Source organism: Coptis chinensis, chromosome 4, assembly GCF_015680905.1.
Source record: "Coptis chinensis isolate HL-2020 chromosome 4, ASM1568090v1, whole genome shotgun sequence".
Lineage (NCBI taxonomy): Eukaryota > Viridiplantae > Streptophyta > Magnoliopsida > Ranunculales > Ranunculaceae > Coptis > Coptis chinensis.
This window is the reverse complement of record NC_141459.1, coordinates 22,919,692-22,933,682: the sequence shown is the minus strand read 5'-3', so window position 1 is coordinate 22,933,682 and position 13,991 is coordinate 22,919,692. Positions and strand designations below refer to the sequence as shown.

The 13,991-nt window shown below is 35.6% G+C and overlaps 1 protein-coding gene across 5 annotated transcripts; it reads left to right on the top strand.

Moving 5' to 3' along the window:
• Nucleotides 1-624: 624 nt before the first annotated feature.
• Nucleotides 625-13,701, top strand: LOC147502689 (serine/threonine-protein kinase STY46-like). 5 transcript variants are annotated; one of them, XM_086607517.1, is made up of 15 exons: nucleotides 625-1,086; nucleotides 2,179-2,293; nucleotides 3,547-3,662; nucleotides 3,802-3,915; nucleotides 4,324-4,396; nucleotides 5,280-5,390; nucleotides 6,293-6,343; nucleotides 7,574-7,719; nucleotides 7,807-7,911; nucleotides 8,623-8,696; nucleotides 9,039-9,232; nucleotides 10,441-10,536; nucleotides 12,475-12,555; nucleotides 12,689-12,739; nucleotides 12,936-13,701. In XM_086607517.1, exons 1-15 carry the CDS (start codon nucleotides 896-898, stop codon nucleotides 13,089-13,091), a joined length of 1,674 nt encoding a protein of 557 aa, XP_086463643.1. In that variant the 5' UTR covers nucleotides 625-895; the 3' UTR covers nucleotides 13,092-13,701. The 5 variants fall into 5 exon arrangements, with proteins under 5 accessions (XP_086463643.1, XP_086463646.1, XP_086463645.1 ...); XM_086607520.1 differs by having other exon boundaries at nucleotides 626-853; XM_086607519.1 differs by having other exon boundaries at nucleotides 626-1,013.
• Nucleotides 13,702-13,991: the final 290 nt, after the last annotated feature.

Here is a 13,991-nt window from a genome sequence, read left to right as displayed (position 1 = left end):
GGTTTGAAGTCTCGACTATGGTTAAAAATTTGAACACTATGCTTCAACCATTCATACACACGAGTAGTGCATTTACCTTCTATATGTCAAAGAAATTTTATGATATATTTTTGGTCGAACTAGTATTTAAATACGACTTGACCATTTCTAGTCACTTTAAGTCCATTTTGTTAAACTCGATTTTCTTCTTTTTGTCACACTCAGGTTGTTCCAATTTTTTTATATTTTTAGAGAGAGCATCTCTCTAGCATCTTCTTGCGAGCCTAAATCATCTTTCCAAAGCACACTTGTGAATCTTTCTTTTAAAGTTAGGTAGAAACACCCTCAAACTTCAAAAGAGGCTTATTGGGCCCTGATTAGCACTTACAGTGTAAGTCATCTCATGCTGATCCAAATCCAACAAAATCTGACTCTATCCAAAAAGAGCCACTTTGAAAGTAATTAGCCACGTGAAACCCACATGTACACCTTATATAGAACCTCAAACATTTTTATTCAAAAGTTATCCAAATTTAGCAGTAAACCCAAAAAACCCTTATCCAATCCACTTCCCTTTTCAGACCAAACTTACATTTTATTCCCTTGTCCAAACAAAAGCCCACACACAAATAAAACGTGTGTCCACTTCTCCCAATTCCACCCCTAACTTAACTTTTTTAGTCAAACATTCTTTCTCCTCCTTACTACAACAGTACCACTTCCCAAAAGTACCCTCAGTCTTTCCCCACATTCCCTTCCCTATCCATTATATTCTCCCTAAAGATTCCATTTAACCGTCAAAGATCCTTTATATTCTTCAACTGAATCATTTATTTCCTTTTTTTTCCTCTCGGCTATAAATACTAAAAAGAAAGTAAGTTTTATTTTCTTTTCGAGAGAGAGAGAGATTTTGAGGATGGATTTAGATTTAGAAGAAGGAGTAGGAGAGAGTTGTTCACCAGTGAGAGGAAATTTTGTTGTTGTTAGTGGATTTGATGTAAAGAATGATGTTTATAATCGATTAATTGAGAATGGTAATGAAGAAGCTATTTGTAATACTGATTTTCGTGATCAATTAGATGCTCATTTCCATCGTTTACCTGCTCGGTAATCATATTCGTTTACTTTGCTCTTGATCAGTTAGGTTTTCTTGTGTTTATTCATGATTCAAGACTGTTGTCATTGATCTTGAACTTGTTTTTCATCAAATGGTTGATTTATACTTTATAGGTGTAATGAGATTAAGTTTGGTTGTTTGTGATAGTGTAACTGAGTTAGGTTTTGTTTGGTCGATTCAAGATTTTGTCATTGGTTTGGAACTGTACAAGTTTGATTGCTAGTCTTTATCATAAAGTAAACAATCTTTATTGTAGTGAAACTGAGTTAGATTTGGTTATTGAGTTTGTATTTCTTGTTTCAAGATTTGGTGCTAACGAAGTGCCATTGGTTTGATTTAGAGTCGTAGAGTTTTGACTTTTGATTGTATAATGGCGCAAAGTTGTTTTTGATCAATTGGCCGCTCAAATGTTACATTTAATGGTGTAATGGCTTAGGATTATAGGGGTAATGAGGTTAGGTCCTGTTGTTTGATTTGAATTTATTGGTTGGAGTTTAAATAGTTTAGTTTTGGAAACATATCGAGCTTTCATAGTCAAGAACTAACATTTTTTGGCTAGAGTTAAAAACTTCATTGACTTTATTAGTCTCGAGACTGCTTCAGACTGTTTTCTCCTTATACATTTTGGTTTTTATACTTTGATGATTGAAAGCCAGAAACAGTAAGGCAGTATGACCCTTTGGTGCATGCCTTTTTTCTTTCCTTAGTTTATACGTCATAGATGGTGTGTATAATGTAATTTTGGTTTAATGAGATTATCATGATTGGATGGCCGTGAAAGGTTGGGTTTAAAATGCATGCAAGGGGTTCAAAACATGTTCCCAAAGTTGAAATGTTTTCTTGACTGTTGATGAAAATTGTTCTGAAGTGGTGTAACTAGTCGGCCGCTCGGTCTTAACATCTGAAATCTTATGAGCATTTTTGTCCAAATATCATAGTATATTGAATAGGAAGCAGACAAGATTCATGTTGCACGGATATTTTGTGCTCTTTCGGGTTCTTCCGCGTTCTTTTGCTTCTTCACAAGGTCTCATGCACCTTCCTTTTGATGTATTTTTACTTCATGTTTCTCTATGTTACAGCTATGCACTAGATGTGAATTTGGATAGGGTGGAGGATGTTTTGTTACATCAAAAGCTTCTTGCTCTTGCAAAGGAACCAGAGAAGAGACCTGTTTTCCATGTCCGCTTTATGGAGGTATTCCTTCGCTTATAGGCTTCTTCAGGGTAGAGTTTTATATGTTCCTGTAGTTGGATTCTACTACTTCATAGCTTTGTCGATGATTGTCAATAGTAAGTCAATCCCATGAAGAATTTCTGATTTTGGTACATTGAAAAGTTGAAACTTAAGCAAGCCATTGTATCATAACATGATTGCTCATCTACAAGTGTGAATTTTTTTTCGATAATGAATGTATTTTCTCAAGAACGGCTTTTATAATCCTCGTTTCTAATATGTAAAAACCCAGGACATCCAGACCTTAATGAAAGCAGTCACGTGTGTAAACATGGTTAGATAGATAAATGAAGTCTCCATCTATTGGAAGTGCTCGCGCTACAGCAGCTTTCTGCTGACATATTGAAGAAGTTCCTCCAACTTATGGTAGTACACTATTGGGAGCTAAATTTTCATCTTTAACATAATATCTTCATATGCTTCCTGAATCCTATGTGAGTAAGTAGATTCCTTATTGTAACAATACCTCAACAAGAGCCAATAACCAAATATGCAATTTGACCCGCTTTAATATTTGGTGAAATCAAGCTAAATTTATTCCACAGAATCATCAAATGCTGTTTGTTATATGTTTGCTCGTGGTCAATTCCGATCCTTTTTTTAATCAAGGTGTAGAAAGACTTGGGTAACTCTAGATGAACTTGTAGCAATAGGCGGCACCACAAATGTGTTAATGTATTTTCAGGAGATCGCAATCTCATTAGTCTACGTAGAATAATAATCATGTCAGTTTAAGTTAGTTATATTCCTCTGGTAGAAAATTCAGGAAGACTGAAGGGTTATGCCATTCAGATATTTGTGTTTAGATCGGAGTCTTTGATGGATGGAGGACTGGAGGTCAACTTTGTGGTGTAATTTGCTGTTGTGCTGTTGTTGTATTTCTTTTACGCTTCCTTATAGCGCATGGTGTCACATTCTACAACTCTTCTTTTGGTTGTGTATTAAATATTTCACTTAAGCGACAAAAAAGAGAGTATCTACAGGATAGCAAGTTGAATTATAAAATTAGAATTTTTTCAAGATAAATGTTACTTGAGAAAGTGCTTTGGTGTTTCCATGTATACGTTTGCAAGTTTAAATGTTTCACATCTATTCCCGTGTTTCCATCTCGGACTATATCTTTCAGGTCCACACATATTCTGAGTTTTGTGATCTTTGGTGTCTTTCTTGGTGCGGTTCTTGTTTTAATATTTTGCTCACGTTGTGTTGTGTAGAATGTTCGGACCAGACCTGAAGGAAATGATGATCTTAAACAATGTATAACAATTCCTTCTACTTCAATGCCAGATGTAGATGGTGAACCTGAAGGAAATATGCCATCAAATTCCAGGTATTCAGAAGTGTTATTCCCTTGGGTGTGCATGAGCTAGTTCTCTTCTACAAAATAGTGCTCAGTGTGCAAACCATCAAGTTCACTGGAGATTGAGTGCACATCTCTTCTTATTGCTCGGTGAAACTCTATATTGCAGACATGTAGACAATGTGATTAGCCCATGCTCAAAGCTGGAGGACTTAAATTTGGATATTCGGAAGAATGCCAAAGGCACTGGAAGATTGCATCTCATGCAGAATATAGCTGGAGGGTATACACTGCTATTTTTTCTTATAGTATTTTAGTTATTTTTGAAAGTTTTTTTTTCCGTAAAAGAGGCTTTGTGTTACTGTGTTAGTGTCCTTTGTGTTTAGATGGTGGTAAGAATTAAGATGTCTGGAAGAATAAAATATAGGAAATGGAAATGTTAGTTCCAAGTGTCAATTCAAGAAATTATTTAGGAGCATTTTCTTATCAATTAACAGATGCCATCCACTTCATACATAATAATAAATCCTAAGATGTCATTACCCATAAGGTATTATGCTACTGGCATATTATGCTAAGGACATTATAAAATTTCACCGTATGTGTTGCTAAAAGTAAGATGTCTCATTTTTTTGCATGTGCTCAATTCCCATATCAAGTGACTAACTTCAGTAAAGGAATCATGATGCAGGCAGGAAATTCTACATGTTCCAATACATGAAATCACATTTTCTACCATCGACAAGCCTAAGCTTTTAAGTCAGGTATCAATCCGCTTCTTTCTAATTGTGCATCATTTTGGTCCTTCATATTGCACTCCCTATGTTTTATCTTTATTTGCTATTTTTTTCAAACTGTTATGCTCTAAGCACCTCTCCAAAGTTCTATAGTAGCCTTTATGTATGTCATCTCTAAATACAATATACTAAGTGGCTTGTTCTTGGTTGTGAGCAGTCACTTCATCCTTCACTAAAGCAGACAAGCATGGATTGAGTGCCAACCAAAATTTTTAAAACACTAAACTGATGGTAACTAGAAGTGAAGTTGTCTCTCACCGTTTTTCACACGCTACTCACAACTATATAATTAATGATCTGAGTTGATTTGAGAGATTCTCTAGATATATGTAATTTGTTTCCAATCAAACGAACCATCGGGGTGCTTTAACACACGCCTTCTTTTCTATTTAACTAAGTCCATGTGAAGATTTTCATCCTTTGTGTGAACTTATTATAATTTTCAAGCAAGAAATACCAAATTTGAATCTTGACATGTATGGTGTTTCTATCAATCCTTATTATGTCATTTAATTCTAAATACTATAACTAATTTATTTGACACCTCGACAGTTGCAACTTTTTACAACTCCTTTATATAAGCACTTAGGTTCCCTTACTGAGTTTTGCCTTGGATCTAATCTTGTATATCTTAGACTAGGTTAGTTTTGATCTCCCTTCCCTTGCTTCACTTGTTTGTGTAACTAATGTTCTATAGTTTCTTCATATTCATCAGCTCAATTTTGAATGGTGCATTTGCTTCAAAAACCTATTGAATACCGCTATTTAGAAAGAAAAAAAGATACTCTTAGTTTTACTTTTGCATGGAGATTATGTGGGAAGCTTCTAACGACTGGCTGTTGTCTGCTAGCTTTCTGCTCTGCTTTCAGATATAGGGCTTAATATCCGTGAAGCACATGTGTTTTCGACTGTTGACGGCTTCTCTTTGGATGTGTTTGTGGTAGATGGATGGCACACAGAGGTAGACTATGATTTTTTAAAATAAGTAATAAACCTAAGTATTTGACTCTTTGACCTTAATTTTTTTTGATTGATTGTCTTGTTACATATTGTGGTTGAGCAAATCTCATATAAGTAATTTGTTGAAATTCATGATACCGGCCTTCCGATATATCTTGTTCATTTTATAGGCCCGACTTATCCAAATTAATATCGTTCTAATTGGGAAAAGTAGTATGCTTGCCTTCCGGAACTAGGAATCCATGCCAAATCCCACTTCTAAATCCTAATTGCACATTAAACATTGCTAAAAAAAAGATGGAAGAACCTCTTGATAGGTGGCTTCTATTGAGTAGCTGTGGACCCTTTTAAAAAAAAAAAAGAGTTTAAGGCGCACGGATTTCTATATACATATCTGCAGAAACTGATATTTGATCCCAAATCCATCTGGGAGTTATACTATGCTTTCTCTTTTGTTTTGTACTTGTTTCGTTGGATATCATATCCTACATATCTATTATGTTCTTTCTTGATTATACGCAATACACTACTATACCGAGCCAAAAGAAAAACAAACAAACTCTGTTTTGATGTTCTAATGATTGAGCTCCATAGTACACCCTATACAGGATCATGTGTTCTCAATTCACATGTTGCATATGCTGCTTTATCTTTTGGGTTAAGACAACTTATAAGCTACTGTTAAACTTGTAAGAGCGAGTTCTGTTATAATAGAATTTTAGATTTTTTAAATGATTCTTTAATATTATAGTTTATTTTTTCGAAAGTAAATTGAGGCCCATCTCCAGTAAATGGTACCAACCATCCCCGATAACATTGTAAGGAGCATTGTGAGAAAATTTTCTCAATGACAGGGATATGTTTCAAGCACGAGTGTTACTGACTTTACAATAATGTGGTCAGGATACAGATGGTTTGCAGGAAGCAGTTGGGGCAGCAGTGTCCAGAAGTGAGGTACATTCTTCTTCATAATTAATATTGTGAGCTTCCTTTTCTACCCACAGTGTGTTTTACTACGAGCAGAGAATGTTCTCCTTTCCATTCCACTCTTTCCCATTTCGTATTACATGTACCTGGATGTCCATACTAGAGTAACTTTATAAGCTGTCAATAGTGAAACAATAGCATTCACCTCTAAAATAGGTCTCAACTACTCTAGCAGGTTAAGAATTAGTTCACAAAACTTCGGACAGGGTAAATCATTTAGGGTTTGAATAGAAAGGCATCTAGAACATCAAAGTTTGTCATCTCACAGAAGATTGGGGTGTACAAGAAAAGGGAATGAAACAATGATGATTTTGGCAATGTAATCAATCCTGTGCATATACTGTGTAAGTTGATTTGTTTTTTTTATGGTATCAGGAGGTACTGTTTTTTGAAGTCTATATAGGGGGTGATATGAAGTTTGACAATAGATTGAGCATATTTACTGTGTGATCCTGATGCTTGACAGTTGGAACTTCTATTTTCAACAGTTGGTTTTCAGTTATATGCAAAAGAAACTGTCATGTGTGTTTAGTAACTTAGTCTTGGTTACAGAGAATTATTTATGTGTACATTATCAACTAAAAGGACCTGAAAACTTTAGGTTTTCCAAAATTAGTGTGATGACTTTTTCAGTTTCTTTTTGAAGGGGTAAACGATCAATTGTTGTAGGGTTAACTAGTATTACCCCCCCCACTAGATGAGCCAATTAGGATTCCCCCCCCCACTAGATGGGAAATTAGGGTCTCCCCCCCCCCAATACACACAAAAAAAACACGGTCAACCATTAGGATTTCCCCCTTACTAGATGGGGAAATTAGGGTCTCCCCCCTAAGTACACCAAAAAAAAAAAGTCAACTTGGGTTGACCGTGTTTTTTTTGTGTGTATTGGGGGTAATATTCGTTAATCCATAATTGTATAACTTTTCCTATTCTCTTCCTTGCTCTTCTCGGTCCATCATGAACAGTGTTACTTGTCTGTTTTTATTACACATCCTTGTGCATGATTCATAGCTTCTATCATTCCAGTTTAATTCTTGTAGATCATCCTTTTTTTTGTAATGAAATTATTAACGTCCATCTTGTGAATAGTAGTTGTGTGATTGTATCCCAAAAAAGTGGTTTGCTTGCATTTCTACTTTTAATGCTGTTTTGCTTTTCGCTGGTTGGAGTCATAATATAAATCTACTCACAATACAGGGTTCTTGGTCCGGTTCCTCTTCTCAGTCAGTCATAGAGAAGGCTTTAGCGGGAATAGCAGCACAAATGAAATCTGGTAACTGGGAGATCGATAGAAGGTTGGTAAAGATAGGGGAAAAGATTGCATCTGGATCTTGTGGAAATTTGTGAGTTGTGTACTATATAAAAAGCTATGAACATTCTATATTTATGCATCCTTCTGGTACTCACCTTATTTTTGTTCGTATGCGAAGGCATCAAGGAGTTTACCATGGAGAAGATGTTGCTGTTAAAATTCTTAAATCTGAACATCTAAAAGCGCACGTGGAGGAATTTACTCAAGAAGTGATGATACTAGGGTAAATGACCAAACAACAAAACTTCAAAACTCTTGATTCATATTTTGTTTCAGAAGTGAAGGGCACCTGCTCCCCCTTTACTAGCTTTATCACTGTATTATCTTGAAGTAAAAAGTGAAATTTGAGAAATTGATTTCTGTTAGAACACATGTAGCCATTGTTATTGGTCTTTGGGTACAAACTACATTTGTAATTCATATTTTCACCTTTCATAGGTAATTTTAATCAGTCAATTAGAAGGTGATATATTTTCTTTTATATTTTCTTTTACTTTTAAACTGAAGATTATGATCCTTTCTTCGCTGGGGGGTGGGGGGTGGGGGGTGTTGAAATTTAAAAGAAAGTGATAGAGATCCCTGATATCTATGATCTTTCTATGAAGTAAGTGAAAGGCTCTCTTAATGTTGTATAGAAAACTGATTCTGTAAGGATGAAAGATAGGGTGTTGAAATTTAAAAGAAAGCGATCGAGATCCCTGATATCTATGATCTTTCTATGAAGTAGGTGAAAGGCTCTCTTAATGTTGTATAGAAAACTGATTCTGTAAGGATGAAAGATAGATGATAGTTGTTATTTGAGCCGCTTGCAGTAATTGATGGTTTTCGTTGGTTTCTTAGTCTTTCTCTTCTATGTGTCATGTGTGTCATAATCCTAGATTATCTTTATTATGAAATATGAATTATATGTGATAGAAGCTTTTTGTATTTGTAGGAAGGTTCAACATAGAAATGTTGTACGTTTTATTGGTGCATGCACGAAGCTTCCAGATTTATGCATTATAACAGGTAAAGAGCTTCTTTCTAAGGTGCACTATCCTTTTTTTATTTTCATTTTCTCTTGCTCATTATCATCCATATGAAACTCTGTCTAGTATTAAGTGGAAATTTCTATTTTTTCGGCTTTAGTATTATTATTATTTAACATTAATATTTATATTATTTTTTATTTTATATATATATTTTTTACAATAAGCAAATGGGAGCCGTGCCCCCACCCCCCCCCCAAAAAAAAATAAAGGAAAACCCCAACCGGACAAACTCATACAATCAATGATCTTGCTGAAGCAGGATCCAAACATCAAATTTTCAGTTCTATAGCCATGTTCCCATTAATAACATCACATTTAGTTTCTTCTTTTTTTGCAGAACTTATGCCTGGAGGTAGTGTCTACGATTATTTGCACAAGCATCATAACATCTTGCAGCTTCCTCTATTGCTTAAGTTTGCAATCAATGTCTGCAAAGGGATGGAGTATTTGCATCGGAACAACATTATTCACAGGGATCTGAAAACAGCCAACCTTCTGATGAATAGTGAAAATGTATGTAGAATTTGTGAAGATAAATGGTTTTTATGTTTTGAGTTATGCTTGTACTTGAAAATTTTGTTGTTATTAATTATCTTCTTATTAGCTAGCTGAAATTTAGTGATGACACTATGCAACTCATGCATATAGTCTTTCATTAGGATCAGGTTGACTAAAACAGACCGTGTCCAAAAAGAAAATTTAATAAGTAAGAATAATGTTAGTGTGTGGTGTTAACATCAATATGTGTTGATCTCAATAGTGAGTAGATATTCTTCATCGGGAATTATTACTTCTCTTCATTTCTAGAATGTAAACTCGTGATAATAACAACAAAATGTATGTAGAATTTGTGAAGATAAATGGTTTTTATGTTTTGAGTTCTGCTTGTACTTGAAAATTTTGTTGTTATTAATTATCTTCTTATTAGCTCGCTGAAATTTAGTGATGACACTATGCAACTCAAGCATATAGTCTTTCATTAGTATTAGGTTGACTAAAATAGACCGTGTCCAAAAAGAAAATTTAATAAGTAAGAATAATTTTAGTGTGTGGTGTTAACATCAATATGTGTTGATCTCAATAGTGAGTAGATTTTCTTCATTGGGAATTATTCCTTCTCTTCATTTCTAGAATGTAAACTTGTGTTAATAACAACAAAATGTATGTAGAATTTGTGAAGATAAATGGTTTTTATGTTTTGAGTTCTGCTTGTACTTGAAAATTTTGTTGTTATTAATTATCTTCTTATTAGCTCACTGAAATTTAGTGATGACACTATGCAACTCAAGCATTTAGTCTTTCATTAGGATCAGGTTGACTAAAACAGACCGTGTCCAAAAAGAAAATTTAATAAGTAAGAATAATTTTAGTGTGTGGTGTTAACATCAATATGTGTTGATCTCAATAGTGAGTAGATATTCTTCATTGGGAATTATTCCTTCTCTTCATTTCTAGAATGTAAACTCGTGTACTATATTATTCTCTTCCCCCCCTGCTCTTTATTATTATTATTATTATTATTATTATTATAGCTCTTCCAATTTTGAGCTTGGACCTACCCATTTATGAAGTTGTTGCGTTGGAAAGTGTTCATTCTGCAGCTCAAAAACAGAAGGAAGTTATTATTACTAATATTATTATTATAAATATTGTTTTTCCTATCAATGGTTTAAAACTGAAACTAGTTTTTCTGATACTAACCAAATCTTATGTACTGGCAGGTTATAAAAGTGACAGATTTTGGTGTAGCGCGGTTTCAAAGTGAAGGTGGGGAAATGACAGCAGAGACTGGAACGTATAGATGGATGGCACCTGAGGTGTTAACCTTTTAATATTTGCAATTCTCTTTACTTTCTTTGAATCTGGACTGAACTTTAACGCCTGTACATACATATACTACATTTTCTCTATGTTACTTGGACGTGCATATTTCAAAAATAATCTGTGTTGGATACGTATCCACGTGTCCGTGTCGGACACATACACACATTGTGTGTGATATACCTCATTTTTTTATATTTCGCCGTGTCAGACACTCTGTATCCGTGTTAGTGTTACTTAATTTTCTTGTTGGATTGGGTTTAAAACAAAATTTGAGTAGAGTACATGCGATTGTTGGAGTTTGGTTTGAAATAGTTGACACGAGTTGCAGTAATTTTCTTTTTCTTTTTTTTTTTTTTTTTTTTTTTTTTTTTTGGAAATTTTATTAATAATGATAACGAGTTTTATAAATAATTAGGACAAGCGTGCAACAAGCTGCGCCGCAACTTCTTTCTGAATGGCAAATCCTATCATCCTAAAAACAAACTCGTTAGAACCAACTGTCATTACGTTGCAGTCCATAACTTTCTGCAATCTCTTAAGGAGCTCAACAAACTGTTGTGCCAAGAAACCATAAGTGTCAAAACTGAAAGGAATTAAACAATATTGGTTAGCTCTACAAGCCTCCTCGTGTTTCTCAATTTTTCTTGTCGCTGCTCTGTTAGCTGCTTCTCCCACCTCAAAGACTCCATTCCCAAGACCTACCAATTGAAAAGCTCCAGTTACATTAACACACGCATGCTTCCCCTCAGACCAACTGTAGATCAATACATTCGCAGGCCGAAGTGTCGATCTCCCCTCATTCGGATTAGTGAGAAAATTCACAAGAGCCTCTTTCACTTGTACCCCAGCCATCCAAAATGCATCACATAAAATATCTCTGACATGATTATGTCGGTATTTGAAATCTGGAAAATGTCTACAATGTGTTGCATGGTCCTCTATGCAAACAGGGCATAGACCACCATCAGAGTACAAAAAAATCATGAGACGGGTACCGGAGAATATAACGATACTCTACCGGTGACATGCTGTCCAAGTCCTTATATCGGAATAACAAGTAGAAAATCCTTTGCATGTTCTGACTGCAAGCATCCAATGATTGCTTTCTGACGAGCAGATAACACAAACTCCCTCTCAAGACCAACAACAATCTTACCATAGAACGCTTCCGCCAAAACTTTTTGTGGTTTTGAGGGGACGGTAGCATTCACAGCCATAGAACTGAGGTCAAAATCAGGTAGACATAGACTCAATGCACTGCTAGCAACATTAAGAATCTCATCCAAAGGCACTGGGCCACAACTCCCTCAGAAGTCTGACAATGGGAGGCCACAAAAGCAAAAGTAGAGACATCAGTGGCACAATAAACACCTAACCCACTAAGACGTAACAGGAGTGTCGATAAACACCACTGCAAATCACCGAAGTCAGGACCATCAGAAACCGCAATACTCTGGAGAACACTGCAGAGATGCCGATCAAAAGTTTTAGCTGCCTCTCTAAAAAGGGATGGTGGACAAGTACGAATCGTAAAGACCAACTTAGAGAGCCCAGCACAAGCACGTAAGAGCGCTAACTCACACTATGGATCATCCAATGCAGCTAAACGGTCCATCAAAATCATAACCTTTTCAACATGTTTGCGAGCAAGGCCTATGACAAAAGATGAATCAGTGTTGCCCGCATCTCCAAGCAAGAGAATTGAGGTCAAAACTTTTTTTTTTTTTTTCTTCTGATGATTTAGAATATGTTAGAATATGTCAAATAATCCTTTTCTCTATATCTTTTCCGTAAGGGGTAGAGGTCATACTAATATCTTAGAGTCAGAACTTTTGTATTACTATGTAATTTGTGCTTTTTGGTGAAATTTATTCCACTAATTTGTTCTCACAACATTTGTCCACTTGGACGATTCTTCTTTTTTGGGCAAGGTTATAAATCATGAACCATATGATCAGAAAGCAGATGTGTTCAGTTTTGCTATAGTCCTCTGGGAACTTAGTACATCCAAGGTACTTTCTGTTATGGGTCCAAGTTCTAAAAACACAATGTATTTTCTAAGTTTCATGATAGGTAATATTTTCTTTTTTAAACTTCTTCTTGTCCTTCTGAAACTAATCCAAAACTATGACATTGGCACTGCAGTTACCATATGTTGGATTGACACCTTTACAAGCTGCAGTAGGAGTGAGAGGGGTGAGCAATTTCACTAAACAATGTATTTTTTCTGTAGATGGTTGAGAATTTGAGATGTTAGTTTGAGTCCCTTGTATACTTCCTATAAATGCCAGTCTTGCTTCTAGCGATGGGGCAACTCAAACAACGTTAAAATCGTGCTTCTAGCGATTTTGTTATGTTTGATTTCGTATTTTCTTGTGTGCTACAAAACCAGGGGTTGAGACCGGAGCTTCCTGATAATGGTCATCCCAAGGTGTTGGACTTGATGCAGAGGTGTTGGGATGCTGATCCCAGTGTCAGACCATCCTTCTCAGAGATAGCATTTGAACTTGAAGAGCTCCTACAGGATGTTCAGCAAGCGCCACCTTGATTTTCACGTCAGATTGTGAATTGCGTTGAAATGGAATAGCTCTGTAGACAGGAGTGGTATCTGACTGCTGTATGCTTGGGTTCATGGTATTTGAGGGGCACCTGTCATGAATATCTTGAGTGAATTGTGACTGCTTTTCTGCCTCCCTCCCATCAAATGGGTAACTTGCTTATCACAAAAATTTAGGCTTCATAGGGTCTTCTGTATCTGTTGGCTTCAGGTGTTTTTGTGCAGCTACATTATGTCCCACAACCATAGTAGCATGAAAATATTTCACCCATTTAGGATCAATATACTTGGGAAGTATATGCGGGACACAGTTTTATACTACAACAACAACAACAACAACAACAGGAAAGATAAAATGTTGTGAAGCTACGGCCAATGTACAGAAAATGTTATGAGATATACGAAGAAAAATGTTGAAATGGTGCAGCCAAGATTAAGTTTTTGATCATTTTTTTTTTGGGGTGTTTGTATCATAATTGCATAACAGGGTAACTCCCATATGAGCTGAATACACACTGCCATTGAAAGATCTCCTTTGGTCTGCTGAATCCAGAACATGTGTTTTTCTTTTGTGTTTATTTATGCAACTTACTTCTGAGTAGCGTGTTAGTGATATGTAATTATGCGCTCTATATGCATGCTGTACATAAACTAGTATTTCCCAATTCCCAGTTTCCCACTGTCTAAAGCACATGGTGAGCTATAGGGGTAATAATGCATAACGCTTCCCAGTAACTTCATAGTCCCTAAGAGCTTCCCAAATCCCAATGCAGGTGGATATGGTGGGAATGTGATTTTATTCTAATTTTTATGGTTCAAAACTTTTACCCAATGCAAATGTGAATATATCGGTGACTATTTTTCCAAATCAAAACGAGAGTGAAACCTTCA